This window comes from Naegleria fowleri (genome assembly GCF_008403515.1).
Source record: "Naegleria fowleri strain ATCC 30894 chromosome Unknown tig29, whole genome shotgun sequence".
NCBI classification, from domain to species: Eukaryota; Heterolobosea; class Eutetramitea; order Acrasida; family Naegleriidae; genus Naegleria; species Naegleria fowleri.
Window position 1 is genome coordinate 693,848 of NW_025407961.1, and position 26,262 is coordinate 720,109.

General features: G+C 38.5%; 11 protein-coding genes across 11 annotated transcripts; 5 read left to right on the forward strand and 6 right to left on the reverse strand.

The window, feature by feature from the left end:
- Positions 1 to 458: 458 nt before the first annotated feature.
- Positions 459 to 5,579, reverse strand: FDP41_002539 (uncharacterized protein; the record flags this gene model as incomplete). Its single annotated transcript, XM_044705744.1, has 1 exon — positions 459 to 5,579. The coding sequence occupies one exon, from the start codon at positions 5,577 to 5,579 to the stop codon at positions 459 to 461; it is 5,121 nt and encodes a 1,706-aa protein (XP_044563432.1).
- Positions 5,580 to 5,708: 129 nt separating this feature from the next.
- On the reverse strand, positions 5,709 to 6,741 carry FDP41_002540 (uncharacterized protein; the record flags this gene model as incomplete). Its single annotated transcript, XM_044705746.1, has 3 exons — positions 5,709 to 5,728; positions 5,908 to 6,191; positions 6,590 to 6,741. The coding sequence occupies 3 exons, from the start codon at positions 6,739 to 6,741 to the stop codon at positions 5,709 to 5,711; spliced, it is 456 nt and encodes a 151-aa protein (XP_044563433.1).
- Positions 6,742 to 6,943: 202 nt separating this feature from the next.
- Positions 6,944 to 8,431, reverse strand: FDP41_002541 (uncharacterized protein; the record flags this gene model as incomplete). The annotated part of the gene is made up of 4 exons (XM_044705747.1): positions 6,944 to 7,075; positions 7,163 to 7,497; positions 7,571 to 8,285; positions 8,342 to 8,431. 4 exons carry the CDS (start codon positions 8,429 to 8,431, stop codon positions 6,944 to 6,946), a joined length of 1,272 nt encoding a protein of 423 aa, XP_044563434.1.
- A 92-nt stretch (positions 8,432 to 8,523) lies between these two features.
- On the forward strand, positions 8,524 to 10,347 carry FDP41_002542 (uncharacterized protein; the record flags this gene model as incomplete). Its single annotated transcript, XM_044705748.1, has 2 exons — positions 8,524 to 9,748; positions 9,905 to 10,347. 2 exons carry the CDS (start codon positions 8,524 to 8,526, stop codon positions 10,345 to 10,347), a joined length of 1,668 nt encoding a protein of 555 aa, XP_044563435.1.
- Positions 10,348 to 10,634: 287 nt separating this feature from the next.
- Positions 10,635 to 13,907, forward strand: FDP41_002543 (uncharacterized protein; the record flags this gene model as incomplete). Its single annotated transcript, XM_044705749.1, has 1 exon — positions 10,635 to 13,907. One exon carries the CDS (start codon positions 10,635 to 10,637, stop codon positions 13,905 to 13,907), a length of 3,273 nt encoding a protein of 1,090 aa, XP_044563436.1.
- A 190-nt stretch (positions 13,908 to 14,097) lies between these two features.
- Positions 14,098 to 15,717, reverse strand: FDP41_002544 (uncharacterized protein; the record flags this gene model as incomplete). The annotated part of the gene is made up of 1 exon (XM_044705750.1): positions 14,098 to 15,717. One exon carries the CDS (start codon positions 15,715 to 15,717, stop codon positions 14,098 to 14,100), a length of 1,620 nt encoding a protein of 539 aa, XP_044563437.1.
- A 705-nt stretch (positions 15,718 to 16,422) lies between these two features.
- Positions 16,423 to 17,247, forward strand: FDP41_002545 (uncharacterized protein; the record flags this gene model as incomplete). The annotated part of the gene is made up of 1 exon (XM_044705751.1): positions 16,423 to 17,247. One exon carries the CDS (start codon positions 16,423 to 16,425, stop codon positions 17,245 to 17,247), a length of 825 nt encoding a protein of 274 aa, XP_044563438.1.
- A 556-nt stretch (positions 17,248 to 17,803) lies between these two features.
- On the forward strand, positions 17,804 to 19,310 carry FDP41_002546 (uncharacterized protein; the record flags this gene model as incomplete). Its single annotated transcript, XM_044705752.1, has 3 exons — positions 17,804 to 18,197; positions 18,334 to 18,656; positions 18,798 to 19,310. The coding sequence occupies 3 exons, from the start codon at positions 17,804 to 17,806 to the stop codon at positions 19,308 to 19,310; spliced, it is 1,230 nt and encodes a 409-aa protein (XP_044563439.1).
- A 716-nt stretch (positions 19,311 to 20,026) lies between these two features.
- FDP41_002547 (uncharacterized protein) lies at positions 20,027 to 21,446 on the reverse strand (the record flags this gene model as incomplete). The annotated part of the gene is made up of 5 exons (XM_044705753.1): positions 20,027 to 20,084; positions 20,149 to 20,221; positions 20,329 to 20,449; positions 20,516 to 20,985; positions 21,101 to 21,446. 5 exons carry the CDS (start codon positions 21,444 to 21,446, stop codon positions 20,027 to 20,029), a joined length of 1,068 nt encoding a protein of 355 aa, XP_044563440.1.
- Positions 21,447 to 21,696: 250 nt separating this feature from the next.
- On the reverse strand, positions 21,697 to 22,443 carry FDP41_002548 (uncharacterized protein; the record flags this gene model as incomplete). The annotated part of the gene is made up of 1 exon (XM_044705754.1): positions 21,697 to 22,443. The coding sequence occupies one exon, from the start codon at positions 22,441 to 22,443 to the stop codon at positions 21,697 to 21,699; it is 747 nt and encodes a 248-aa protein (XP_044563441.1).
- Positions 22,444 to 23,340: 897 nt separating this feature from the next.
- FDP41_002549 (uncharacterized protein) lies at positions 23,341 to 26,031 on the forward strand (the record flags this gene model as incomplete). Its single annotated transcript, XM_044705755.1, has 1 exon — positions 23,341 to 26,031. The coding sequence occupies one exon, from the start codon at positions 23,341 to 23,343 to the stop codon at positions 26,029 to 26,031; it is 2,691 nt and encodes an 896-aa protein (XP_044563442.1).
- Between the last annotated feature and the right edge of the window lie 231 nt (positions 26,032 to 26,262).

Genomic DNA, 26,262 nt, shown 5'->3' on the forward strand with positions numbered 1-26,262 from the left:
TATTAAATGAGGGCCCATCCCATTTTGAAATTTGGCACTTGTGAACGCAATGGGTCAGTAATGTCAGTGGATGCTTGTGCTGACGTTCTTTGGAGCATGGATGCAACAATAACTACTGCCAGTAAAGACAAAAGAGAACAATGACGATGAAATAATGTCTGCATTAGGATCGTGTAATAGTGACGAACGGAGATGGGATTATGTTTCGCTCCGACTTGGAAGGTAAAAGAGTTTGGAGAGTGACCTTGGCTGTAGACGTTTTCCAAACAGTATCCCAATCATAGTGTAGTGGGATAAAGTTATTCATGGGCGTGTGTGTGAAATTGAATCAATTCATTCATTTTGTAAATTAGCCTTGACATCTATGTTAGTATCTTTCCAGTTTTGTAATTTCTTTTATGCAATTCTATGGAACATGCACAATAATAATTGTTAGAAAAAACAATAGTATTTCGCAACTACTGTTGCTGCTCATTCGTGTACTTGTCTTGGTAATAAATGACAACGTGTTTGGTACCTCCTGCAGCCAGTAAAGGAAAGCGATCATGGAAACAGCATGCACTAACAACTTCGCCATCAAGATCCACAATAAAACCTAAACATTGCGTTGATCGGTAATTGAAGAGAAGTAATCGACCTCGAGAAGTTCCTGAGACTAAGAACGGAGTATTTTCTGTATCTTTGACAACGTCCATGGATGTCATAATGTCTGATTCTGTCTGAGAGAGAACCTTTTGTGGGGCGTCTTTTCTTTCAAAAGTATGTAACAGCGCTGTGGTTTCGTTCAAGAAGAAAAGACCACAATTTTGTTGATTCTTGTCAACATTATTCGAAACATTCTTGTAAATACACATGAGAAGTATTCCTTGGTTGTTGCCGCTTGTCAATGCATGAATAACCGTCGTTCTTATCATTGAGAAGGGAGAGAGCGAAATTTTTCTCACCAAGGATCCATCTGACAGCTTCCAAATACCAAGGTGGTAAGTAGAGGTACCAATGACAAAACCTGACAATGAGCTCACAAATTCCAATTTTGAAACAACTTCCCTTTCATTAAGGGAAGCACAAGTGATAACTCCCTTTCTACTTCTCAAGCCTTCTCCAAGTGAATATTTGAGAACATCTCCATTCGTACTTGTGACGACAAGTGTTTTTCCACTAATTTCCATTGTGGATATTGGCGCTCGGATATCATCAAGACTCAATACAGGCTTTTTTTCAATTCCTGTTTGCTTTTGATGTTGTCCATCAATTTCGAAAAACCTCACATGGAAGGTTTCTGTTCCTTCTTGGTTTTTTTCTTCTTGATTTCCATCGTCTAAAAGTGACATGGTCATAATAATTGAAGGCTCAAAGCAAGATCGAGCAATGATTAACATTTCTGCATCAGGAGTGAATCTCACACAATAGAATTGCTCTTGTTCCTCAAAGAGTAAATCAAAGAGTTCTGTTTGGGTCCATTCTGTTCCAGTCAACTCTCGAATAGATACGTCCAACTTGGTGCAGATAGCAAGCTTGGGTTCTCCAATTGGAGCGAATACCATATTGATCACTGGAGAGTTAATCTTAATTTTTGAATATGGTTTAAGAGGATGTTGTCTATTGATTTTCAAAATGGGATGATTTGGAAGAGAGTTTTGTGAAAGAGTAACGATAGGAGGAGTTGCATTAGAGGAAGACGAGGATGGCTGTTTCTGTGCTTCCTCAGAAATCTCTGTAACTTTCTTTTGTTCAGAGTCCACAGTAGATGAAGTTTTGGAGGATCGACTCTGATCTTTTTGAATTTTTTCTTCTTCGTCATGGTTTTGGTCAACACCTGTGAGTAAGGTTGGTGTCATTTCTGGGGTTGAGATGTAATTAGAATTGTTGGTGAGGACAGGAGAAGTTGGCTTGCTTTGCTTCTTGCCAGTCTCCATGACAAAATCGTCATCAGAGTCAACATCAAAATCAATTTGCATGGTTGGCTCAAAAACAGGTCGAGCCGTCTTTACAACTTCTTCAGAACTGTTGCTCTTGTTGAAAATAACGGGCGAGGTCATGCTGGTTTTTACAATGGGCGAAATGGTGTTAATGAGGGGAGGAGATGAAAATTGTTGATTCAGACCAAGTGTGGTTGGTGACGGTGTGGTAGGAGATTGTTCCTCTTCGTCCTCGTCGTCATCGGATGGTTCATTTTCATGAGCAGGCACTTGCATGAAGGGATTGTTCTTTTTAGATGGAGAGAGGACCAAGTCAAAGTCATCAATCTTTATCGCTGGATATTGAGTTTCCTCCACAGCTGCTTGACTTGAGGCTGGTCCATCTTCTCCTCTTTCTGAACGAGGAGTTGTATAGGAAAGTATTCGACTCGTGTTGTTCGGTGGGGTAGAGGCCGGTGGTTTATCATCTTCGTCATTGGCAAACTCATCCATTTCTTCATCGTCGGCGTCTTCTCCAAGCTCCAATGGATCTAACACAATCGTGGCAGGAATCATCGTTTTACTCGAAATCTCTATGGCTGGAGTGTGTTCATGGGATGGTGTTGCTTTGTCACTTAGAATTTCGCTTCGAGTAGGAGAAGAGACACCACGTGTAAGCAGTGGTTTGGCAGGCGTTGGTGTGGCTGGGACCTCTTCTTCGTGGTGTGCCATGGTGATTTGATCTGTCTTGGTTTGTGAAGCTATTTTCTCTGTGTTGGGAGTGATTTGGGCTGGGTGATTGAAATTCATTGAGACGTCCTCAAAAACTTGTGCTGGAGGAGTGAGATCTTTTGGAGTTTCATCATCGTCCATATTACTAGTGGTCGCTATAGGAACGGCCACAACTACTTCTGCTGTTGTTGTGGAAGGTTTTACACTCATTTCATGTTGATCATTTTCGAACTGGCCTTTACCATTGCTATTAGCAGATGATGAGGGTGACGGCGTCTCACCGCTAAATTGAATTTCTAAGGTTGGCATCAAGGCATATGAGGTTCGAACGTTCGTGCTATTGATTGTTGATGCAGTGGTTTGTTCTGTAGTTGCTGCTGTTGTCGTGTCCGTGTGTATGTCTCTCGTCGGAGAGGATGAACCAACTTGTGAAATCACTCTTGTCTTGGTCAAGACAACTTCTTGATTTGCGTTTTGCTGAGATGAGTGTGAATCATTCAAAGTTTCTTCTTCTTTTTGAGATAATTTTGTTTCTGCCCTTTCTTTGAGAGAGGTACCAAATGCATCCATTTCCATGATATCAGTAGGAGTTTCATCATCATCATCAACGTGTTTGCTGGCCATGTGATTGTTTGTATCGTTCTGATTTACGATTGGCTGTTCATTATGGTTGGTGTTTGTCAAAGTGGTGTCATTATCATTCTTATGGTCTATTGGAGGTGTTGAAGTAGTAACATCTGTTTGACCCGAAGGTTGCACTTGGACAATCTCAGTTTCTCTATCATCCGAGTCAATTTTCTCAATAATTTTTGTTGATTTTTGCGGCTTAGAATTCTCATGATCGTCGTCTGTCATCGTCGTTTGGACAATATTATGGCTTGGAATTTCCACTCCATAAACGGCTGTATTTGACGTTGCATTCGTATTGTTAACGTCGATGGTGTTCGTCGTATTTGTGACACCTTGTTCGTGATCACCCTCAATAATGTCATCTAATTGTGGAGAGTCTTGCATAATGGGGGAACTTGTTTTTGTTATCAATTCATCGTTGTGAGGTGGCTTTGAAGAGGTGTTACCACCATGATGGAGGAGGTGTTGTGAAATGACATTCTGAGGTTGAGACGTTGTTGAGACATCACTCGCATCAACATGATGCTGATGTTGAGAGGTAGCATTCTTTTTGCGTTGTTGAGAAGATGGTAAAGCAGGAACTGCAAATTCTGGTGAATGACTTCCTTCCATCGAGTGCGCTTGTTGGAGATTGTGTGGAGTTAAGGACGATGGCTTTGGTACCTCTTTTTCCGTGGACAATACGGTAGGTATGTCCTCTACATCATTCAGCTGTAAGGAAATGGTTTTTCTCTTGGCAGGAGAAATGTTAATTTTCTCGAGTTTGGGTGAATTTGGCATATTGACAAGTGACATACGGGTAGGTGTGGCATGATGTTGCTCTTCCTTGTCGCTATCCTCAGCAATGGATTCTTGACTTTTAATATTTCTTTCAGAATTTGAAGTTGGTTGCAGTTGTTCACACACTACGTCAGAGGATTTGGTTGGAGATGGACGATGTGAAGGTGGAAGAGGTGAGCCCTTAAGAAGCCTTAACTCTAAATCGTCATGACTGTTGGTGGACGAAGGTCCAATTTCAATGTCATCATTCTGGAGGTCCATAGCATTATTTGTCGTTGTTTTTGCTGGAAAAACAGCCTCAATTCGGTTTGGTGTGGGTAATTCTTCCGTTGCCATTGCATCCATCTTAATCTTCTTAATGGGAGAAACAAGTGATGATGTCGAACCCACATTATTGGGAGAAATTTGTTGTAGGGGTTCAGAATCCGAGGCAACTTCTTTCAAGGAATCCTCTCCATCAGCAAATGATGGAGTATCTTCAACATCTTTGACAGGTCTCTTTGTTCTCCTCTTCTTTACCACTCTTCTTGGTTTGGTGGGAATAGTACCACTTTCATTTGATTTTGTAGAGTGTTTCATTAGAGCTTGTTTCTTTTTTTCCAATTCGATAATTTCAATCGTGAGTTTTTGTTTTTCTCGTTCTAAAGCATTTTTCCAAAATTCCTTACTCTTTCCATCGAAATAATTAATTTGATCAGGTAAATATCGATTATTCTGCTTTGCAAGGTTGTTGAGAATGCTTTGTAAATATTGGTCACAAAATCCAAAAGCGCTTAATCCTGTCAAATCATCAATGTCAACTCCGATATATACATAGTCTGTTATTTCTCCATTTTCATTTGTATATGTGACCTCGTCGGGCTGATACAATTGAAATGCCTCTTTAAAAGGGTGAGAGCAGCTACTTCCCACAAAGCGCGGCCCCACACCTTTACTGCTTGAGATATCAGTAACCACAAACTGAGGTCCTACATCTCCTCTAATAATTTCTACCTTAAATTGAATCCTCTCAATTGCTGTATCTGTAATCCAATCTGATCCAGATGATTTTTTCACACGTCTTCTTCTTCGTAATCGTAAAATTGCTTGAAATCCAATAGGATATGGATGTACAAATTCTCCTTTGAACTTTCTCCAAAATTTTTCAACCTGATGAAACACTTCTCGGGCGGAGTTTGATTCAATATTTGAAGGCTTCGATTCCACAATTTCTCCCAATGAAGTTATTTCCAAAGGAACAGATCGTAGAGTAAACGGTAAATATATAGATACAGGTACTTGTTGGTTATGATGTTGCGAATTTTGTGTGGTAAAAGCACTAAACAGAGAATTATTATCGGATTTTACATGATTTCTATGGTACAGTTCAAAACTTGAAAAATAATAGCCTTGGATCTTGTTGTTGGAATCAAAAATGTTTGTATGGGGATTGAGTTCCGATGATGATGATGATGGGGTTATGAGTGCTGACTCGTTGTTGTGGTCTCTTGTTGTTGTTGCTGTTGGAGAAGAATTTCCGCATTTTTGGGGTTGCAGCATTTTTTTCCTCTTTTCTCAAGAACTCAATCCCAATGAAAACCAATAAGTCAACAACACAGGATTGTCATTGCGTAAGCAACAATAAGTTATCAGTAATTTATTATATACAAAATGTGATTGTTAATCCAGTTATTTGGATGACTTCATGACTATAGAAACAATGAAATTCCAAAATTCGAACGTTCCGTGGTCAGCATATTTTAGAGGTGTTGGAAAATCATCATAAATTTGATTCACAAACATCCACATCGTTTTGTTATTGTCATAAATTTATGAACGAAACCACTTTGATATAAACAATCAAAATTATCATTTTCAAAATACGTACGGTATTTTCTTGCATAATCTCTGAGATGGGTAATAGCTCTTGTTGTAAGGCAAGGCAACTTGAAGGTAGTCACCAAAAAGAGAGTTTGTCCACACAATGCGTCAGAATCCATCACACGTAACACACCAATTCCTTCCGAATCGGATTTATCTCCGTTTCTTCTTCCGTATACTAGTGATGGCTTTTCATTGGGATAGAATCGATGAACATCATATAAAGTGTCAAAGAGGAGAAGTCCACTCGAGAAGGCATCATCTTCAGAAAAGAAAATATTAGTGAAGGCTCTGTTGTTTGTTGGAAATGTTGTTGACAGAGAGAGTTGCGTCCGAACATTGTAGAGAACATCGATGTGAATATATCCCAAACAAACGAAATGTTTCCATATGAAGTTGTTGGTAATTATCAGAAGAGGATTATCAATTTAAAGGATGCGAGTTGATTCCAATACCATCATTAAGAATTATCAAAAAGTTCATACAGATCAGGAGGTATGGATTCGATTCGTCATTGAAGTAATATTAATTTGATATCAGCAATAGTATTCATTGTTTCATCGTTGAGTATTAATCGTAGTCACCAAGCAACAGAACATCGGATGATTATAGTGTTTTTAAAATACAATCATCATCACCAAATATTAAAAAATATAAAAATATTAATACAATTTACAACTCAACCATACTTTAACTGTTCTGGAGGTATGGATTGTTTATATTCACTCACAATCAATGCTCCGTTTGAATCAAAAATAGCTGCTCCCAAAATTTCCTTCTCATTCTTACAAAACTCCTTTAGGGCCTTCAAGACACTTTCGTCGAGCTGAACGGAACTCATTTTTTAAAATTTTTTGTCCTTTCGAAACTATGAAATCCATGTCAACTTGATTACTTATTGCATGTTCATTCGTGTTGCCCGTTTCCTATTTTAGAAGAATCTAGTTGCTACTCACAAGAAGCAAAAGATGAGAAAGCTCAAGAGATTGGTCACAATCGAAAAGGTTTATTTGGGTGGAACGGAACCACATACTTGTGTTACCTTAATTCCACTTCTTCTCGAGCATGCTGTAGGGTTGGGAAGGCAAGACCGGAGTCGTCTCCCACATGTTCATTTCCAGTTCACACTCGTTTTGGTTTCTTGCTATCAAAAAATATCCATTCATTCCCCATTCCTAATGTTCGAACATGATTTCGAGAAAAGTCAAGTCATGGTCAAACAACAAATAGAAATTAATTGCAAAACACATCCATACACCTACCGAACTCCAAGAATTTGCTGCAATCCAATAAGGCACTCCTGTACCTTGCTGAACTCCCCATCCAACAATTTTTACAGCCAAATTAAACAACCACGATCCTGCGACATGATGATAGACTCCACTTTTATAGTTGAGAAAATCTCGATAAACTTTCATTCCTGCAATAATAGTTCCACTCGAGAGAATGCTTCTTTGAACTGATTCCATATCAGTTACGTTAAAGAGGCGTGAATGTGTGGTTTTAAATGTGCGCGTGATGGGTTGTCCATTGTTTGAACAATACGAAGGACAAGCCATGTTATCATTCGCTTCAAATGGGACACACGATTCAGTCACTTAGAACGAATTGTAAACACATTCATATTGTAATGACTTTTTTAATTATTCATCATTCACTCGAAAACCTACCTAATCCTACTTGTTCCACGAATTGCAAACCAGTGTCGAATGAACCACTCTCACAACCTCCATCATTCTTGTCACATGAAATCAACCATTGAGGCGAGAGGACATGATTGATGAGAGTCTTTGAGGTCACACAGAACCGATCACCCACTGCTTCAGCAATGGCAAAGGCCCAACATCCGCAATTCATGTCATGGCGAATTGAATGCAGTTGAGTGCAGTTAAAGTATAATGGATCGGAAAGAAGAGAGTATTCGATCGGAAGATTTGAACATCTTTTATGAAAAGATGGAAGAACATTGGGTTGAAAGGGATCTCTTTCGCGAAGAGAAATGCTGTTTCTTGAAATTTGTTGTTGTATTTGACCTAGTGTCATGTTTGCAAAGACATTGTTGACTCCTGCCTGCCATCGTTGGTTTGTGAATTTATTGATCAATTTAATGAAAGCGTTGTCATGAACGGGAATGCGATGAAGGAGTGAGTTGTGATTAGCCTTCACTAAGCAAGTGGAGAGAACAAGGAAAGTGAAAAGAAGAAGTAGAAGAAAAAACCACAAGTGGTGGTAAACGGGTATCATGGTTTTTGGTGTTTTCATTTGTTTTGGAGTTGCCGGAGTTTGAACACTAGACAACCCCTGCCAAGCAGCAACATGAGCTTTTGGAGTTCGTCTGGCTTGGCTATTTGTATTGTGAGGGTACTTTGCGATTTGAATTCTTTTCTTTGAATATTATCAACATGAAAATCGGTGTCCAAATCCTCAATAATTAAACTCACTTGCAAATTTAATCCTAATGTTCTTGTAAGTATATTCCTATTCACAACAACTTTGAATCTTCTTATCAATGTTCCTTCCTTCTCACTCATAAACCTTTGAAGACACTTTTCTGATAGTAACTCTTTGAGGTTGTTAAGGATGGAACGGTAGATTACCAGCACGAAGGATTATGCTCAAAAAAATGCTCGCATCCAATTCTGGTAGTGAAGCTCGGATTGGAAATTCGAGGTCCTGTCAACCACCACCTCCATCATCATCATTTTCTTCTCCATCATCCATTCCAATTTCGTCCCCTCTCATCTCTCATCTTCAGTTCAATAATACGGACCTCGTGTATAGTCTTGATGAAGAGCCTCGCATTCCTCTCGTGTGTTGTTCCGATAAATTTGTATTGAATGCTTTGGCACGTATGATGAAAACGATTGAACCACAACGTCGAGTGATTGGTGCCTGCTCACGTAATTGCACGACGAATAATTTTGTGATCACTGATGATTTTAAATGTTATTCTCATAATGTGATGAGCCGTCATGCCACTCACTCTTCCAATCATCCTAACAGCTGCAATAATCACAATGGTTTTTTTGATATCACGAATGGACTCGGCAATGCATGCCATTCTTTGAGAGTCTATCAAGCAGCTGCAGGCTACAATCATACAGCCTTATTGGTGGATCGATTGTATGTTCGAAAGGTCAATGAGGGTGTCCTTACGACTACGGATGATCATCCTCATGAACACAATCAGAACAAGTGCAACAACACAAGTAGCATTCATTCATCGAGTTATCCGAGTGCCACGAAATATCACACTCTCCCGAATGGCGAATGTTTTGCAGTGCCAGAAAGTTGTAGTATTGTGTGTTTGTTTTCATCGGTCTGTAATTTCACAGAGTCAATTCTCGTGGGAGGATCTCATGCTGTGAATATTCGAACGGGACAAATGATACAGACCTCACACGATGCAAAAAGTATTGCATTGAATCGAGATTTGATTTGGTTGACATCGTTGGAACAGGAATTGGAGGCGAATGAATATGTGACGTTTTTGACCTCGGCCGCTTTTACCATTGTTGCCATCACCAATCGAGGACGTTTGTTGGGAATTGGTTCCAATGATTTGGGAGATCTTGGATTGCCCAAAATCGTCGTTCAGCAACGAACCTTCAAACGAATTCCTTCGCCACCAAATGAATTTTTTGTAAAGGCATGTTGTGGAGATCACAATATTGCAGCACTCACCAGAGATGGCAAACTCTATGTCACAGGATGCAACTATACGAATGAAATTGGAGTCTCTGAAAGCTGTTGTTATGGTTTGACGCATTGCAAATGCGTGGACACTCATCTCTCAGATCCCATTATCGACATTGCTTGTGAATATTACAAAATTTACATGTTAAAGAGTAAGTATCTTGATGATGGGCAGCACCTTAATATATTCACATATTTTCACACCCTCAACTACCAACACTCCATCAACAACAACAAAAACACAAAACGCTTTTGCCTTCATACACATGCATTGAACCACAATTGAACTTCCACTCGCAACCCCTCAGAGAGTAACACTTTATGGACTGTTCAAGACGGCAAAGCTGTTCGCATCGTTTTTTCAAAGCAGTTCCTTTCCTCCTTTCCTTATCCTCCCAACATTAAAATTGAATGTTTAAGCACCACCGCTTCATCCATTCAAGTAATTGCTCACGTGACATGTGCCTCACGATCGTATCGATTCCTCATGTCCAATTCTCTCGATCGAGATTTAATTATTAATGCCATATCTGACATATCATCCATTTATCACTCCTCTAACGAATATACCAATCCTACCCATTCTCAACACTATCAACTTTGCTCGACAGCTTATTTAGGATTCTTCTTTTGGAAACCCAAATATCATGTGAAACCAGAGGATTTATTTAAGAAACAACTCGTTACTCAAACGTATTCACCAAACAGTCGGCATTTGTGTGATCTTTTCGTTCTGTGTAGGGAATGGTAAATTTGAATTATAATTCAACGATCTAGGGAACATCCACTCAATATTTAATTTCAATTCCAAAAAATAGCCACAATTCCATCTTTTGATTTTTCATTTGGAATTTTTCAAGTTTTTGGCCAGATTCAATTCTCATTGTTGATTCATTTTGCAATCACTGGATTACCTTTCTCCAACAGCAGCAATTGTAGACATTGAATACATTATTCTCCCAATTATCATTGATTCCGAGATTTTCTAAATTTCATACACAAAATTCTTCCGAGATTTCTCAATCCATTTCATAAAACATGACTTCTCAACATGAAATTTCAACAGTTTCTTCTCCACCTCTTGAAACGTACAAGGATTTCAAACTCATAGATTCCTTTCAATTCTTTAATTATGGAGCAGTGTACAAGTATCGGTCCACTCGAACTGGCTTGTACATTACTCTCGCCAAAATAAGCTCACCCATCATGAAGGCTTACATGACACTACGAACAAGACCATCGGACCATGATGGTATTCCTCACGTATTGGAGCATATGGTGTTTTTAGGCTCACAAGATTATCCTTTCAAAGGATTGTTGGACAAGGTGGCTAATCGTTGTTTCGCTCAGGGAACCAATGCTTTCACTCAGAGTACAAATACTACGTTTGAATTGACTACTGCTGGAACAGAGGGATTCTATCGGTTATTGCCCGTGTATTTGGATCACATCTTGTATCCTTCTTTGACAGATTCTGGATTTTTGACTGAAATTCATCACATTGATGGAAATGGTCAAGATTCTGGAGTTGTGTACAATGAAATGCTAGGAAGAGAGAATTCTCCTGATGAATTAATTTACAATTTGTTCAATGAAGTGATGTATGATGGCAGTGAAGGTTATCAATATAATTACGGAGGAAAAGTTGCCAATTTACGTGAATTGACAGTCGAAAAAGTTCGAAAATTTCACCACGAGTATTATTCACCCAAAAATTTCAACATCATTGTCGTTGGTAACACAACACCAGAAGAACTAATTGATGCTGTGCAACCAATGGAACAAAAAATTCTTTCCCTTACAAAAATCGAGGATCCAATGTCAGAATTCACAGTGTGGAAAACTCCTCTGCCTCCACTCACACAATCAGTTACAAAAGAAATTGTCTATCCCTCTGATGATGAAACATCTGGACATCATGTGGTTATCGGATGGAGGGCAGCTCCATGGAAAGACCTGTTGACATCCTATGCATTGGATACTTTGTGGAATTGCTTGACAGTTGGTGATATTGCTCCACTTCGAAAAGAATTGGTTGAAAATGAAAGTGGTGATATTTGTTGTGCCGATTTGTACTGTGGAGTGGAGAAGAGTTTTGATAATATTCATCGGGTGTGGTTCCTCAATGTAGAGGCTGATAAGGTTAAACTCATCGTCGACAAATTTTTCGATTTCATGAGAAATATCAAAATTGATTTGGATTATTTAAGACTTGTTATTAATCGAGATAAGCTTGACGTTCTTCGTCAATTCGAAACAAACCCACATGAAACCTTCTCACATGATTTAATCGAAGATTTTCTGTATAGTACCAGCAATGAGGATTGTAGAAATCTTCTCGATGCTTCGAAACATGCCTCCATTCTGTTACAGAAAGATGAACAATATTGGAAAGATCTGATTGAAACATACATACTCAAGCCACCATTTGTAGCATTGTATGCATCTCCATCTTCGGAGAGAGTACGAGAGCTTTCAGAAGAAAACATGCAACGACTCGAACAACAAAAGAAAGCGTTGGGCGAGCAGAAACTCAAAGAACTTGAGGAACGTCTTGCCAAAGCAGAATTAGACAATGCGAGGTCGCTCGATCAAAAAACTCTCGAGGAACAATTTCCAATTCCATCTTTGGCGAAAATTGAAGAAATTCATGTCGCCACCTACAGAAACGACAACAACCCAAACTTTAGCAAGACTGAATACGACAAAAAGTTGGAACAATTACTTGAAAATCACACAATACCATTACCATTTTTCTTCCAATTGTCTTCCATACCGTCTCAATTTGTGGACTTGTTTTGCATGATGGATTCCTCTAACATTCCACTCGAACTCAAAATGTACATTCCTCTCTTTTTGGCTGTGAACTTTTCATGTGACTTGAAATACGACGATCAATATGTGAAAAAAGACCAAGTTATCATGTCATTGATGCGAGAGTCAGTGTCGTACAGTTATGGTTGTGGCTATCAAGACCATCAAGAATCAAGTCGAAATTTCCATGCCTCCTTATTCGCAGAATTATTGCAGTTTCGACTTACTTTTGAGATTGACAAGTATCATCGCTTAGCCGAATGGACAAAACATTTCCTCCATGATACCATTTATACTCCAGAAATTATTGAAACCAAGATTCAAGTACTTCTCAGCGAAATACCATTATCTAAGGTATCACCAGAGGCAGTCATGAGTCAAGGCTTGAAACACATGTTGGTGCAACCTCAATCGAACCACAATGTCACAAGCTTTTTGCTTCAAGAAAAGTTTTTGAATGAAACTTTGGCCAAACTGAAAACACATCCAGAAACCGTCATTGACGATTTGAATCGTCTCAGAAATATTCTGAACAAGCCAGAGAATATTCGAATTCATGTGGTTTTAGATGTCAATTATTTCGGACCCAATAACTATAAGGATATCATGTCCACATGGGCTTCCGTGTTTAATCCAAAGAATAATGATGAATCTTTAAAGCTTGAGCCATACCATAGACTATGTAAATGGACAAATGAATTAACAAACATGTCAGAAGGAAGAGGAATTTTACTTGGAATGGGAAGTGCGGACTCTGGCAATCTCATTAAAACTCACAGGGGAATTACGAACTATGAGTTGTATCATGACAGACACGCATTGAGCGTTGCCATTAATTTCCTCACTATGGAAGAAGGTCCGTTCTGGGTTAAGCTTAGAGGCAAAGGATTGTGCTATGGTTCATCCATTTCGTCGAATGTTGAAAAGGGAACTGTTTCGTTGTACCTCTCACGTGTGAGTAACATTTCAAAAACATTTGCTGAATGCAAGGCGATTTTGGAAGCAGTTTGCTCGGATGATGAGTCGAAAGAAAGCGTGTTTGTATTGAATGAAAATGTGCTGAATTCTGCAAGAGCTACAGTGATTGTGGACAAATTGCATGGCGCGGAGACAATTATTTCTGCGTGCCAAGTGCGATTCTTGTCGAACACCTTATTTGGAGGATCGAAGAATTTTTATGATAGTTTGCAAGACATTGGAAAGGTCACTGTGGAAGATGTGAAAATAGCAATTAAGAAATACATTCTACCACTGTTCAGAGACAAGGAAGGAACTCTGTTCATTTGTGACAATATTGCCCAAGTGAAACAAGAGGAATATCCTCTAAGAGATGCTTTGCAAAAAATAGGTTATCTCACTACCTACCATTCTTTGAAGGAATATTTAGCAGCAGAATTGGGCATTACCACATCGTATTCTAATGAAATGTCCATAGGAGATGATGTAGAAGGGAGCGACGAGGAAGATGATGAAGAAATGGAAGATGAGGAGCAATAGAGCTCAAGGTCACAATAAAGATGCCTGTAACGATTGACCTCAACTCCAACATTGCCTTGATGTTTGGAAATATTTCAAAACGCTCATGAAAAACAACTGAACAAAACAATAATAATAATTAATAGTTTATCTTGCTAAACTTGTTTGACACAGTCAATCAATCACAGGTTTAAAAGTGATACAATAGAGCTTACTCTTGATCTTCATCGCCAGCATTTTCATCGCCTTGATCCTCTTCAGTGTTGTCGGCTGCTGCTCCAGCTTCTGCTGTGACGTCGTATTGTTGATCGCCTCTCAAACCACTTTCTGGAACTATAGAAGCTCCGCTCATGTCGAGTCCCAATCCGTGTTTTGTTTGCTCACTACTCAATCTTACAATACTGCCCCAACCAATCAATCTCCAATGGTTGTCAACTCTTCTTGAGAGAGCCAACTTTTCACCAACTTGTGTACAGACCGGTTGTGTGAGGACAATCTTTGTCAAGTCTGCCTTAACAGCCACAATTTTACCACCAGTGGATGTGGAACCAATGTTGATCATGAGAACTTCGTTCTTTTGCAACTTTTGAATTTTACCCTTCTTTTCAGAGTCAGTCTTAACACCCAAAAGTCTTCTCAACAAGAAGTATGAAATTTCCAATTCAGTATAAACTTCTGGTAATTTACCAACTTCACCCAAAACTTGACCAACCAAACGATCAGCACGAGTAAGAGTTGGATCAATCTTTGTTCCGACACCAATCAAACCTCCTGGAACAGCATATTGCAACGAGTTTTCTTCAGCAAATAAACTCACAATTTTGCTCTTAATTGGTCTACACTTGATGGTACCATCCTTTTCCTTTGTGACAATACCTGGACGAACTTCAATTTCATCTCCAACCTTTAAGACTCCTTGAAGAATTGAACCACCAGCAACACCTCCTTTAAGATTTTCGACAGATTCACCTGGCTTGTTAACGTCGAAACTACGAATGACAATGAGTCTTGGTGAGCTTGTGAAATCACGAACAGGAATTGGAATTTGCTTAACAATATGTTCACATACAACATCAATGTTGTATTTCAATTGGGCAGAAATTGGAATGATTGGAGAGCTATCGGCAACTGTTCCTTTCACGAAGCGCTTAATTTCGTCATATTGATTCAATGCATCAGATTCCTTGACCAAGTCAATCTTATTTTGTAAAATAATAATATGTTTCAATTTCATAATTTCTACAGCAGCTAAGTGTTCAGATGTTTGTGGTTGAGGACATGGTTCATTACCAGCAATCAAAAGTAAAGCAGCATCCATGACTGCGGCACCGTTCAACATGGTAGCCATGAGAATATCGTGTCCAGGACAGTCAACAAAAGAAACGTGTCGTACCAATTCATATTCACCACGAAAGCCTTCAATTTCACAAGGAAAACGATCCACATGGGATGATCCTTGTGATGTATAACATTCAGGCCTTGGACATTTTGGATCCTTGCACAAGTAAATCTTTGCATTGGCGTAACCGAGCTTGATGGTAATGTTACGGACCATTTCATTCTTGAAACGAATGGTCTTTACGCCGGAGATGGCTCTCACGACTGTTGACTTACCGTGTGCAACGTGTCCAATTGTACCAATGTTGATGGTGGCCTGACGAGAAATGACTTCAGGAGTGAGTGGATGTAACTTTTTAGGATCGATATTAATGTCTTGTTCAATCAAATTGTCCTCAGGATTAATCTTGGCATCCTTGAATGGAGGTGGAAGCAAGACTCCTTTATAATTTAATTCCTCTCCAATAATGGGCTCGTAAGAATTTGTAGCCATTGTGTTGTTATTGTTGTTTTTTATAATTATTGATGATGATTAATATTCGCTGGTGATGATGATTTAAATTAGAAAAAAATGTTTGATGATGAAAAAATTGAATCGTGTGGTAAGAAGGTATTTTTTTTCAAGAAGAGAGAAAAAAAAAACTTGTTCAACTTATTGGTTGCGCAACTCTGCTTTCGATGAATTGATAGAAGAAGGTAACAATGAAAGTGAATGATGCAGTGCGAGTGATGTTATCCACACATTCTTCTTCTGCTTTTGGTAATGGAGCATGCTAGAATTGATGGTAAGGCTATTCTAAAATCAGTATTCAAAAATGTATATTTTGAAGTTGAAATTTTATTGAGGCTTGTGTTAGGCTGTCCCTTTTCTTCTTCTTCTTCACTATTGATCAGATGGAATGACCATTCATCACCAACTCTGCGGAGATGATCGGACCGATCCAACCATGAACATGTTTGCTCCATTTTCATTCGTCCATCAAACGCGATTTTCAAAGAAGAAAAAATTAGTGCTGCTCGACTTTCCGAAACGTGCTGCACTTTTAGAATTGAGTTGATCTCTGAATAGAGTTGAATCATCATTTCATTATTCTCATTGTACTTTAGTATCATCCGATCATTTACTTTGTATATATATTTAACTTTATATTAACTTTGTACCCAATATTTGTTATTCATTACTTTACTTTTGTAAATCATGTCCCATTCCAGACCCATTCCTCAACAACAACAACAACATTATCACCAACAGCAACAATATGTACAACACGCAAATCATCATCCTTCCCTTTCTACCTCTCCAATCAATAGTAGTAACATGATGATGAGCAGAGCTAGATCATCCCAGTCCCCCACTGGTTCTTCTTCCGTCCTTCTTGCTTCATCTCCAACACAACAAAATTTCATCAAGATGAAGGCAGCATCTTCCTCAACCACCTCATCGGCCGAAGGACTCACTGCAGAAGAATATGAATTGCTGAATCAAAAGAAGGAACGTTTTCAAACATGTAAAGAAGTGTTAGATCGATTGCATTGGGACGATCAATTATCGGATGTCCTCTCGAATCTGAGCATGATTTATAAGGATCGATTTGAAGGAGATGTACTGATTGCATACAGTGAATATGAAAATTCTGAATTGAAAGAAGATTTACCAGAGCATCGTATTCAAACATTGATTTATCGAGATCAACATGTCTTTTGGGATAAGAACAAACGAATTGACCTCATTTCCAACAAGGAAATATTTGCATTGATCGATTCATATTTGAATCCACAAGACACACAAACTCAACAGGCAAACACTGCTGAAACAAAGAAGAAGAAGAAGAAGAAATCCAAGTTGCCTTCTGTCCGTTTGGACAAATCTGCAGCAAGCACGTTGGTCAAGCATCATAATTATGCCAGTGGAGATAATCTATTGGTCGGTGAAGATGGAGAAGAATACGAAGAAGAGGAAGATGAAATTGAAGAATACATGGCAGAATATGACGAGATGTATGGTCAATATCTCAATAGATAGAGATCATTAGTGAGTTTTCCCTTAGGGTTTGTCCTATCGATCAAATGTTGATAAAAAGACGACCATTGCCACACACCCGAGAAGTGATCCTTTATTTTGAAAAGAGGCAACAGAACCTTGTTCACACCACCACTGTTGTCAAAGAAAAGTGATGTTTGTTTCAAGGCTTGTTGCCCCATTCACGTGGATGAAACCCTCATGTCACTTGCTTTCATCTCAAAAAAAATCATTTCACACACACTTGTTCCTTGTTTGACGTTTTTAACCAAACACAACGAGTTATTCGAGATTCTGAAGAAGAGACCCCGGCAGCAGTGTTGTCATCATCCACAACTACCGCCGCCACCACCACTGATTAGTCGTCTCCCGTTCAACTATTGTGTGATTAATTACCAAACAACACCACCACCACTCTTCACACATTCATTATTCACATCTCATTGACCAGAACAAGTTCATAACCACCAACTCGTTGATCTTCCACAACAACAACAACTTGTCGTTTGCCAAGCTCACAATCCAATAATAACAACCACCATCACTACACCATCATCATATGAGTCCTTCCATTTCCATGCTTGATGACATTCCAGCCTCCGAGAAAGTCCGTCGTTCCAAACTCACGGGCAAACAAATTTGTTGTCGTGTCTTAATTTGTCTCTCCATTTCATGTGCCGTGTTGTGTGCAGCCATTGCAGCCCTTATATTAATTGCATGGTTTTCAGTGGGTTCTGTTTTGTGGAATATTGCATTCGCAGTGGACATTTCATACGATTGTGATGAATTTCGAGGAAATTCTCCTTCGAATTTTACCATTAATTATCGATGTCCTCCCTTGTTGGAACCATTGTCACAATGGCCAACGAGATTGGCTCCATTCTTTGTGAATTCAAATAATTTGGAAGTGGTGAATTTTCCGAGTCGAACACCTGATTGGGTGAGTGGATTTGGTAAGTGTGTGTACAATGATTTCTGAAAATGTCAATATTGAACCATGTCAATAACATTGATAATGGTCATACATACCATGAATCAACACACAATAATGATCAATTGATTTAATATCACACTTTTTTTAATTTGCAGGACCTGCAAACATTACTGCCACTCTCATGAAACAGGACATTATTAATTCCACCTCCAAATTCATCATTACCATTCATGGTTATCGAGTATGTAGATATCGCTCAGAATCCATGCTTCCAAGTACCATGCTCTATCATATGGGATACAATATTTTACAAGTCGATTTGAGAAATCATGGAGATTCAGGAGTTTACGCACCACTTCCGTACGTTAGCTTTGGCAATTTTGAACATTTAGATATTTTAGGAGCAATGGATTACATCCTTGCTAGATATCCATTCCTTAACAAGACCAATAGTATTGGATTATTTGGAACTTCAATGGTATGTTTCACAGAGTCTCGTCTATTATTTACATTTTCAACACGTATTATTGTCAACAATTTCAATTTTCGTAAATGGTCATGAACATTGTAATTATTCACACATGTGATTTATTGACATATTCACCACACACACGCACAGGGGGGAGCCACTGCACTTGTTTCCTTCTCTCTCGAAAAGAATTTCAAAGCGGCCTTTGTTGACTCTCCACCTTGTGACATTGTCGGTTCTCTTCAAAAAGCTGCCGAAGATATTGCTGGAAAAGCCATTTCAGGAGTGGCCATGAATGCCATCAAATCCATGGTCCCTGTGAAGGCTCCAGCCATGGGATTCCCTCCATTCCATTACGATCCTTATGAATTATTGACCAATGTGGATTTGAGTGGAGGTCGAAAAATCTTCTTTTTACACATTGAAGATGACGCCATTGTACCAACTGTGAATCACTTTATTTGTATTAATGCGACAAAAATTTCGATTGCAAAGAATCAATATTCACCCAATAGTATTGAGTCGTATTTGGGAACGATTGAATTCCCATATCCAATTACAAATCGAACACGAACGTATTGCAACAAACACTTGTCGTTCCAGTTTGTGCATTTGGATGAGTTTAGAACTTTGTTATATAATTTCTTTAAAACTAATTTGTAAGGTTTTTGAATCATTGTTATGGTGATTCACCATTGTCAATTATTCGAATTATTTGATAATGATGCATCATCGACTAATTTGTTCCCTGGCGTCTAAAATTATTAATTTAAAATTCAATTTTTTTGAATTTTTATTATCTCTAAAAAAATACCCAAATGGCGTGATTGTCGTGTTACTTGGCCATCATTTTCGTCATCATTCAATTTGTCATGCAGTTTTTCATGAATGATGAAAAGAACGAAAAGAAAAGAGATGGCAACACAACAGAAGTGAGGGATGGTAGAGATTGTGATGACTCAGGCTTCTGACGAAGGTAGAGGGAGAGTTTTATCGATCCGATAGATGTATGATGATTATAATTCACTACAGTTTTATTTGGAACAACACATATATATTTTGGGAAATTTAACTGAATTTTTGTATGCTTTAAATACATCCATCTCTCTACTCGCTCTCTCTCTCGTGATGATGATTCACAATTACAACTCACCGTTTCCTTCCTAAACATTATTTATCCAACTTGACATGTTGTTAATTATTGATTTATGGATGACATTTCAATTTACTTTAAAACATCATCACTTCCAATCCTGTTTGAAGCAGAGAGAGGAAAAGTAAATGAAATTGAAGAATAAACAATAATTTCAACCTTGCATTGATTATTAATAATTCTTCCTAAATTTCTGCAACAAATTCATCATTGGTGAATGGCACATTTAAGGTTCTGATGGTTGTTGTCGTTCCCACATGAAATAATTTGGTGTTTTTGCATCCCTAAAAGACAGAAAGTGATGCCATTTGAACCGATGAATCCAATTCACAATCATGAAATACTTACACACCAAAGAAGGAACAATATTTGTATCGATAGACCAACATGGCCGAAAGAATTCCAATCAGTCCTCCAACCACTATGTCATAGTATGATGGATGGTGTTAAATATGTGAAGGAGAGATGAATTAAGGTCAATGAACACACCGCATGCATGTTAACAAAGAGATGAGAGTTCCGACTTACCAACTTGAGAAACAGAATGTTTAAGAGTGACAATTCTCGTCACTCCAACCCATACTGGCACGAGCAAGAGTAAGAAAAACAAGAAGACTTTCCAGAATTGCCCCTTTCTTCTATTCCATGTCTTTCTCAACATGTTATTCGAAGAAGAAGATATTATGTATCTCAAAATATACTTGTGAGTACTTACATCTGCTTTTCCTGCAAAGTATAGCAAGAAAAAGAGCCATACAGCCATCACTGAACTGATATGTCCACTGGGAAATCCTGAGGTCGTTAAGGGATTTGCAAGCCTGAATTTCTCTGGATGTTGGCACACTTCAGTTGGTTTATAGTATCTGTAGGGAAGAAGTGGATTTCCAGATTTTCGATGTTCATTCACAATCTTCATATCTGGATTGCATTCCAATAGAAAGGTAGGTCTATATCCTCCATAAACAAGCCATCCAAAAGCAGTAATTCCCATACATAGCGCAATTGTTTGAACATATCCTACTAATGCATGATGAAAATCGACCAAGTTCCTGATAAAAAGCAAATGAAAAATGATAAAGCTCACAAAGGGAATGGCAAAAACATATATTGCAGCCACTTCCCACAATGGGATAACATCATGATCGTGTACGGGATAACTCAAAGATGGATCTTCAATGTAGAAATCTGTGAGAGTGAGATGAGGGTTATGAGTGTTGCGTTTACAATAATAAACGAATTCCATTAGGTTTCATTATGTGTACAATTTGAATCCAAAATATTTGTCAGTTAATATACATACATGGAAGACAATATGTGGGAATTCCTCCTGACAGTAAAACTGCCAAAATAAGGGCCAAACATAATAGCGGTATGATATATTCCAAAGCATAGTAAAGAATGAGGCGTATCACACGTTTTCGTGTCTCTCGTTTTTTCTTTACCTCTTGCGATGATGGCTGTTTTTGCTGATTGCTTTCATTTGGTGAAATGATGTCTGACGATGTACAACTACTATTTTGTTCGTGGGGAGTTGTAATAAAATAATTGTCTCCTGTTTTTCTCCTGAAAAGGCTGTTTAAATCTTGTTTACACTGTTTTCCAAAATCTTTGAAAAATTGTATGATTTTGTGAGAGTTGATGATCATAATGATGACAACAAGGTGATTTCGTGTGTTTTTTGTTGTTGTGTTATTATCGGTGTTGAAGGAGAGTTGAGTAAGATGTATTTTGCCTCTCTCTCGGTATTGCACTTTTTCAACCTATTTCCAAATCAAGAAATATTGAAAGTCGACATCAAGTGCAATCCTACCATCTGCCATCCCTCAGCATTGAACCAATATATATTGGTGTCAGATTGGAATGAATTTTAACTCAATTCCTCAAATGTGAAATTTGCTATTTCACACTGTTACCATGATCTCCCAACCATCTTCTCACAAAAAATTGCACAAGATATGCGATAATACCTCGGCTTGTGCCGTTGTTCATCATTCTCTCGCGTCTCGCTAACGCAATGTTTAGCTCATTAAGTTTTCCACTCAATCCCATCATATTGGTAGCCAATGGAATGATCAATCCAACATGCATCAACACCGTGACAAAATGCAACAAATTATCAAATTGAAAAATTCTTCTCATTAATGGCGCTACACTTGGTGAGGCATCCCACGCGTGATTTGGATTGACAAGAGTTCTATTGGGATGTAAATTTTGCTCCAACACAACCACCCATTGTTCATCATCATCACCATCGTTATTATCCTCCACTTGTAAATGAGAATCTGCTGATGATGGTTTCATTAATTTCTGGTTTTTTCTCTTCTGCCTCCTCTTTAATTCACGAATATAATAATCAGGAGGACCTCCTAAATGATCATACTTCAAGGAATGATAAGCAAATTGTTGCAAAGGATCCACCAAATTCATATCCTTCTCATAGAGTGGTGGCTGAAACGACTCGGAAAGACTTCTTCCACCTCCGAACTCGGCTCTCAAGTCCCAAAATAATTCCTCCAACCAAGTGTTCTTTTTCCCTTGTGGATTCTTATGATGATGATGGATGGGTGGATTGATCGTTATGTTTCTGTTGTTGTTGTTGTTGTTCATAATACGTCGTTCATCATCTTGAAAAGATGAAATCATTTTTTTCGGAAAAACGCCGGGAGCCTGAATGAACTAGCAGCGTCATGATACACATATAAGATTCGGAGATGTTTCTAGATTCAACGAAGGTCTATGGGACCTGTGATTTGAATCTATATAGCTTAGGGATTTGCGTGCCTCTCCAGTGTTGAGATGAACCTGTTATGGGAATTCTGGGGGTGGTCCGTGCTATTCACTGAAATACGGCAGGGCAATAACTCCACCCTACATCATAGATCTCATTAACGAACCTACGACACCGGTTGGAGGGTATCATCTATCATAAGCCTACAAAGGGCAGGTGGGAGTCTTACGACGCTAATGTGAAACCACTACCAATGTAATGCTGTGACAAGAGAGGATCGCAACTATGATCCGGTTTCCGAAGGTGAATAATAAATTTTTGGGTTCAATTTTTTTTCGGAAAAACACCCTGCGAGAGCCTTCTGCTTTTTTCATGTACTTTTGTGGTATTGTCTGATGCAACACAAAGGCCTCTTTAGGAGTAGTAATGAACGATCAGCACCGAGAGGCGCTACTACACAGCAGAGAAGTCCTCCTTTCGCCATTTAGAATTTGTCTCCGAAATCCGAGACGACTCCAGAGAGAGCGCATTTGGCGGTCGTAAATTTTAAAAGAAAGCCTTAACAGTCATTAAGGCGGTCCTTCAGACAGACTCACACACCAATCACTCATCTCTCCTTTTCGTCCTTGTTTCTCACAGGAGCTTCATTGGATTGAGGAAGAACTCTCTTCTTTTAAAGGGATCGTATTTTTCAACATTCAACAACCCAGAATCTTCTGTTTCAGTGAATCTCAACAACTTTTAATCATTCCTTCTCTTTGGACACTAGAAATCTCGAATAGTATAATCATGTGCGTAGCCTCGTGAGGAAAATGGAAGAAGAATATCAAGAACAACAACCTCCATCACCTCCACCACAACAACAACAACTAGGTCCACAACATCATATTAGTATGGAGGGACAACAACTTCTGCCCTCTGAAAAGCAACAAGAACACCACCAACGACAACAACAGCAACCACTATCATCCTCATCCTCTCAACCATTTCATCACTATACACAATCAGTTCCGAATGAGCCCATTTCAAATCTAAGAGCCGCACGACTTTATACAAAAAGATCATCCTCCATTGTGGTAGGGAAAGGGAAAGAAAATACAGAAGAAACATATTCGGAAGATGGTGATGAAAACAACACACGAGGAGTAAGAAACATCATTCCATTATTCAAATCGTCTCGTGTTGTACTATTAATACTTGTCTCTTCTTCCATTCTCCTTACGATGATTCTTCTTACATTAGTTTGGGTGCCAACATTTAGCTCGAGTGTTTACAGCCTTAGTGAAAAAAACCGACTGAAAGAGTTCAATGGAATAGTTTCCTTTATCACTCAATCGATACGTGAGGTGGTACTAGTATCCGAAGCAAGCAAGAATCTTTTGAAATACGGATTCGATTTTTCCAATTCAACATGGGTGGAGAGAGCCATGTATCAAATTTATAAGAGCGAGCAGCAGTTTCATAAAGGATCCACAGTCTCAACCTACATTGGAGATGTGTTGGGAAATGTTGTGGGAATTGTCAATGCATATGGTGTTGACATGCTAGTAGTTATAAACAACACTCATACATTGTTGTATCAATGCCAAACAAGTGATGATGACATTTGTGTGCATAACACTAAACCCAATAAGATTCTTTCTGGAGCGAGCATGGAAAACACAATTAATCAGGCACTGCGTTTTCCTGGAGAACCTTCTTTTACGCCAAGTTATGTTGATACCAGAAATTCTGATGCAGTTCTTATAAGCTTAGTGAATAGTATTCAAGTGGAAAATCAAGAAATTTTCTATTATTTTGGCTATGATATTTCGACGAGGAAAATTGGCTCCTATTTGAGTGAAACTTGCACAAATATTGCAGATTCGCTGGTATTTATTTTTGAGTCTACCACAAATAATCTAATTTCTTCAAGCTTTCCAAGATTTTCGTATTACAATGGAAATGAAAGAAAAACATCACTAAATATGCATGAAATTCCTAGAGCTGTTGTAATTTCTGAGACCTTGTTGCAAAAGTTGGAAGGAAATTTCAAAAATTTGCGATGTGGAGAGTACATGCTGGTAGCACATGCTGATGAGCTGATTGCGTCACATCGCATTTGTTTGCAAGAGGATATTGATTGGGTCATTGTATTTTCTGTAAAACAGTGGACCTACATAAGCACACTCGTTATTACTCTCATTGTGGCACTAGGATTTAGCTTCATAATTTTATTATTTGGCATAATATTTGGCATTTTGGCTTCCCTTAAATTTTCTCAACCCATCTATCGACTTATTGAATTGGTTAAGAGTGTAGGAGAAATGGATTTTGACAACATTCCAGATACTCCAGAGAAACTATTCTTTTCAGAAATGCAAGACCTTCAAACGAATTTTTTAGACATGATCAAACGAATCAAGAGCTATCGAGCCTTCATTCCTACCCACATTCTCCAAGAATTGGAGTCCAATAATGCAAAAAGCCAAAGTATGCAGCAAGAAGATTTCAAAAAAACCCTAGTAGGACTTGGGCGAAGGCTCTCATCCCGCAAATTACTTCTTCAAAAAAAGATGGTCGCCCCTCCAAAAGAACTATTTGCACTTGGATTAGAGGGTCGATACGTCACACAAATGTGCATCTTTATTCAAGGATTTGATTCGATTGTTGAGATTTGTGAGCATAAGGATATTCTCGTGGTTTTGGGAGAAATTTATGAGACCCTCATGAACACCACCAAAAGTACATCAGGACAAATAGGTATATTTGAAAACAATTATATAACCGTCTCTTGGAATTCAACAATGCACCAACCCAACCACGAGCAAAAGGGAGTTTCTTCAGGAACAAAATTTTTTAAGAAAATCAATTCTATTAAGGATACACGGTGGAGATCATACGAGCTTTTCAGAAGCAATCCTAAATTATATGAAGATTTACGTTTTAGAGTTACGCTTGCCACTCAGTTGTGTCAATGTGGTAATATTGGCACAGAAGAATTCAAGTCACATACCATTATTGGAAGCATCCAGAAAAATGTGCGAACTCTTATTGATGTGGGAATTCAATACGATATTGGGATATTAACCACTGAAGATATTTTCATGATTTGTAGTACGGATTATGCGATGAGATATATCGATACAGCAGATCTAGCAGCTGACATGTCTGTGGCTTCATCGAAGTATGCGGTAAAACAAACAAAGCTGTTCGAGGTTGGAGAGAGTTTGGATATCATTTTGGATGAATGGATTTACGAACTTGCTGACAAGGAGCATAAAAGCAAATGGGTCAAATATCAAAAAGGCTGTTCCTTCTACTTTGAACACAAATACCAAGAGGCAAAGGAAATATTGTCAGAGTTCGAGCAAGAATATTTCAAAAAGTATCACATTATGGATTTGCCTGCGCAGCACATGATCCAGTTGTGCAACCAAAAGATGCGTGAGCAAGGAATAGTTGATCATCAACAAGTTGGAATTGAATCTGACCACAAAATTGCATCTAGTGTTGTGCAATAGTTGAAGATGTTTCTAAACTAAGATGTCCCTACCGTGGTTAAATATGAGGTTTATAGGTGGTTGGCTATTGTGGTTGATTGAAGGAGAGTTTATAGGAATGAGGATATATCATCCAGGAACAAGTCATCTCGTGCATCCAAAAGCAGCAACCACAACAACATCATCAAACTCCATCAGTTTTGTCAAAGATCTTTTATTCGTGAATAGTAACACCTGGATGACATATTGTCT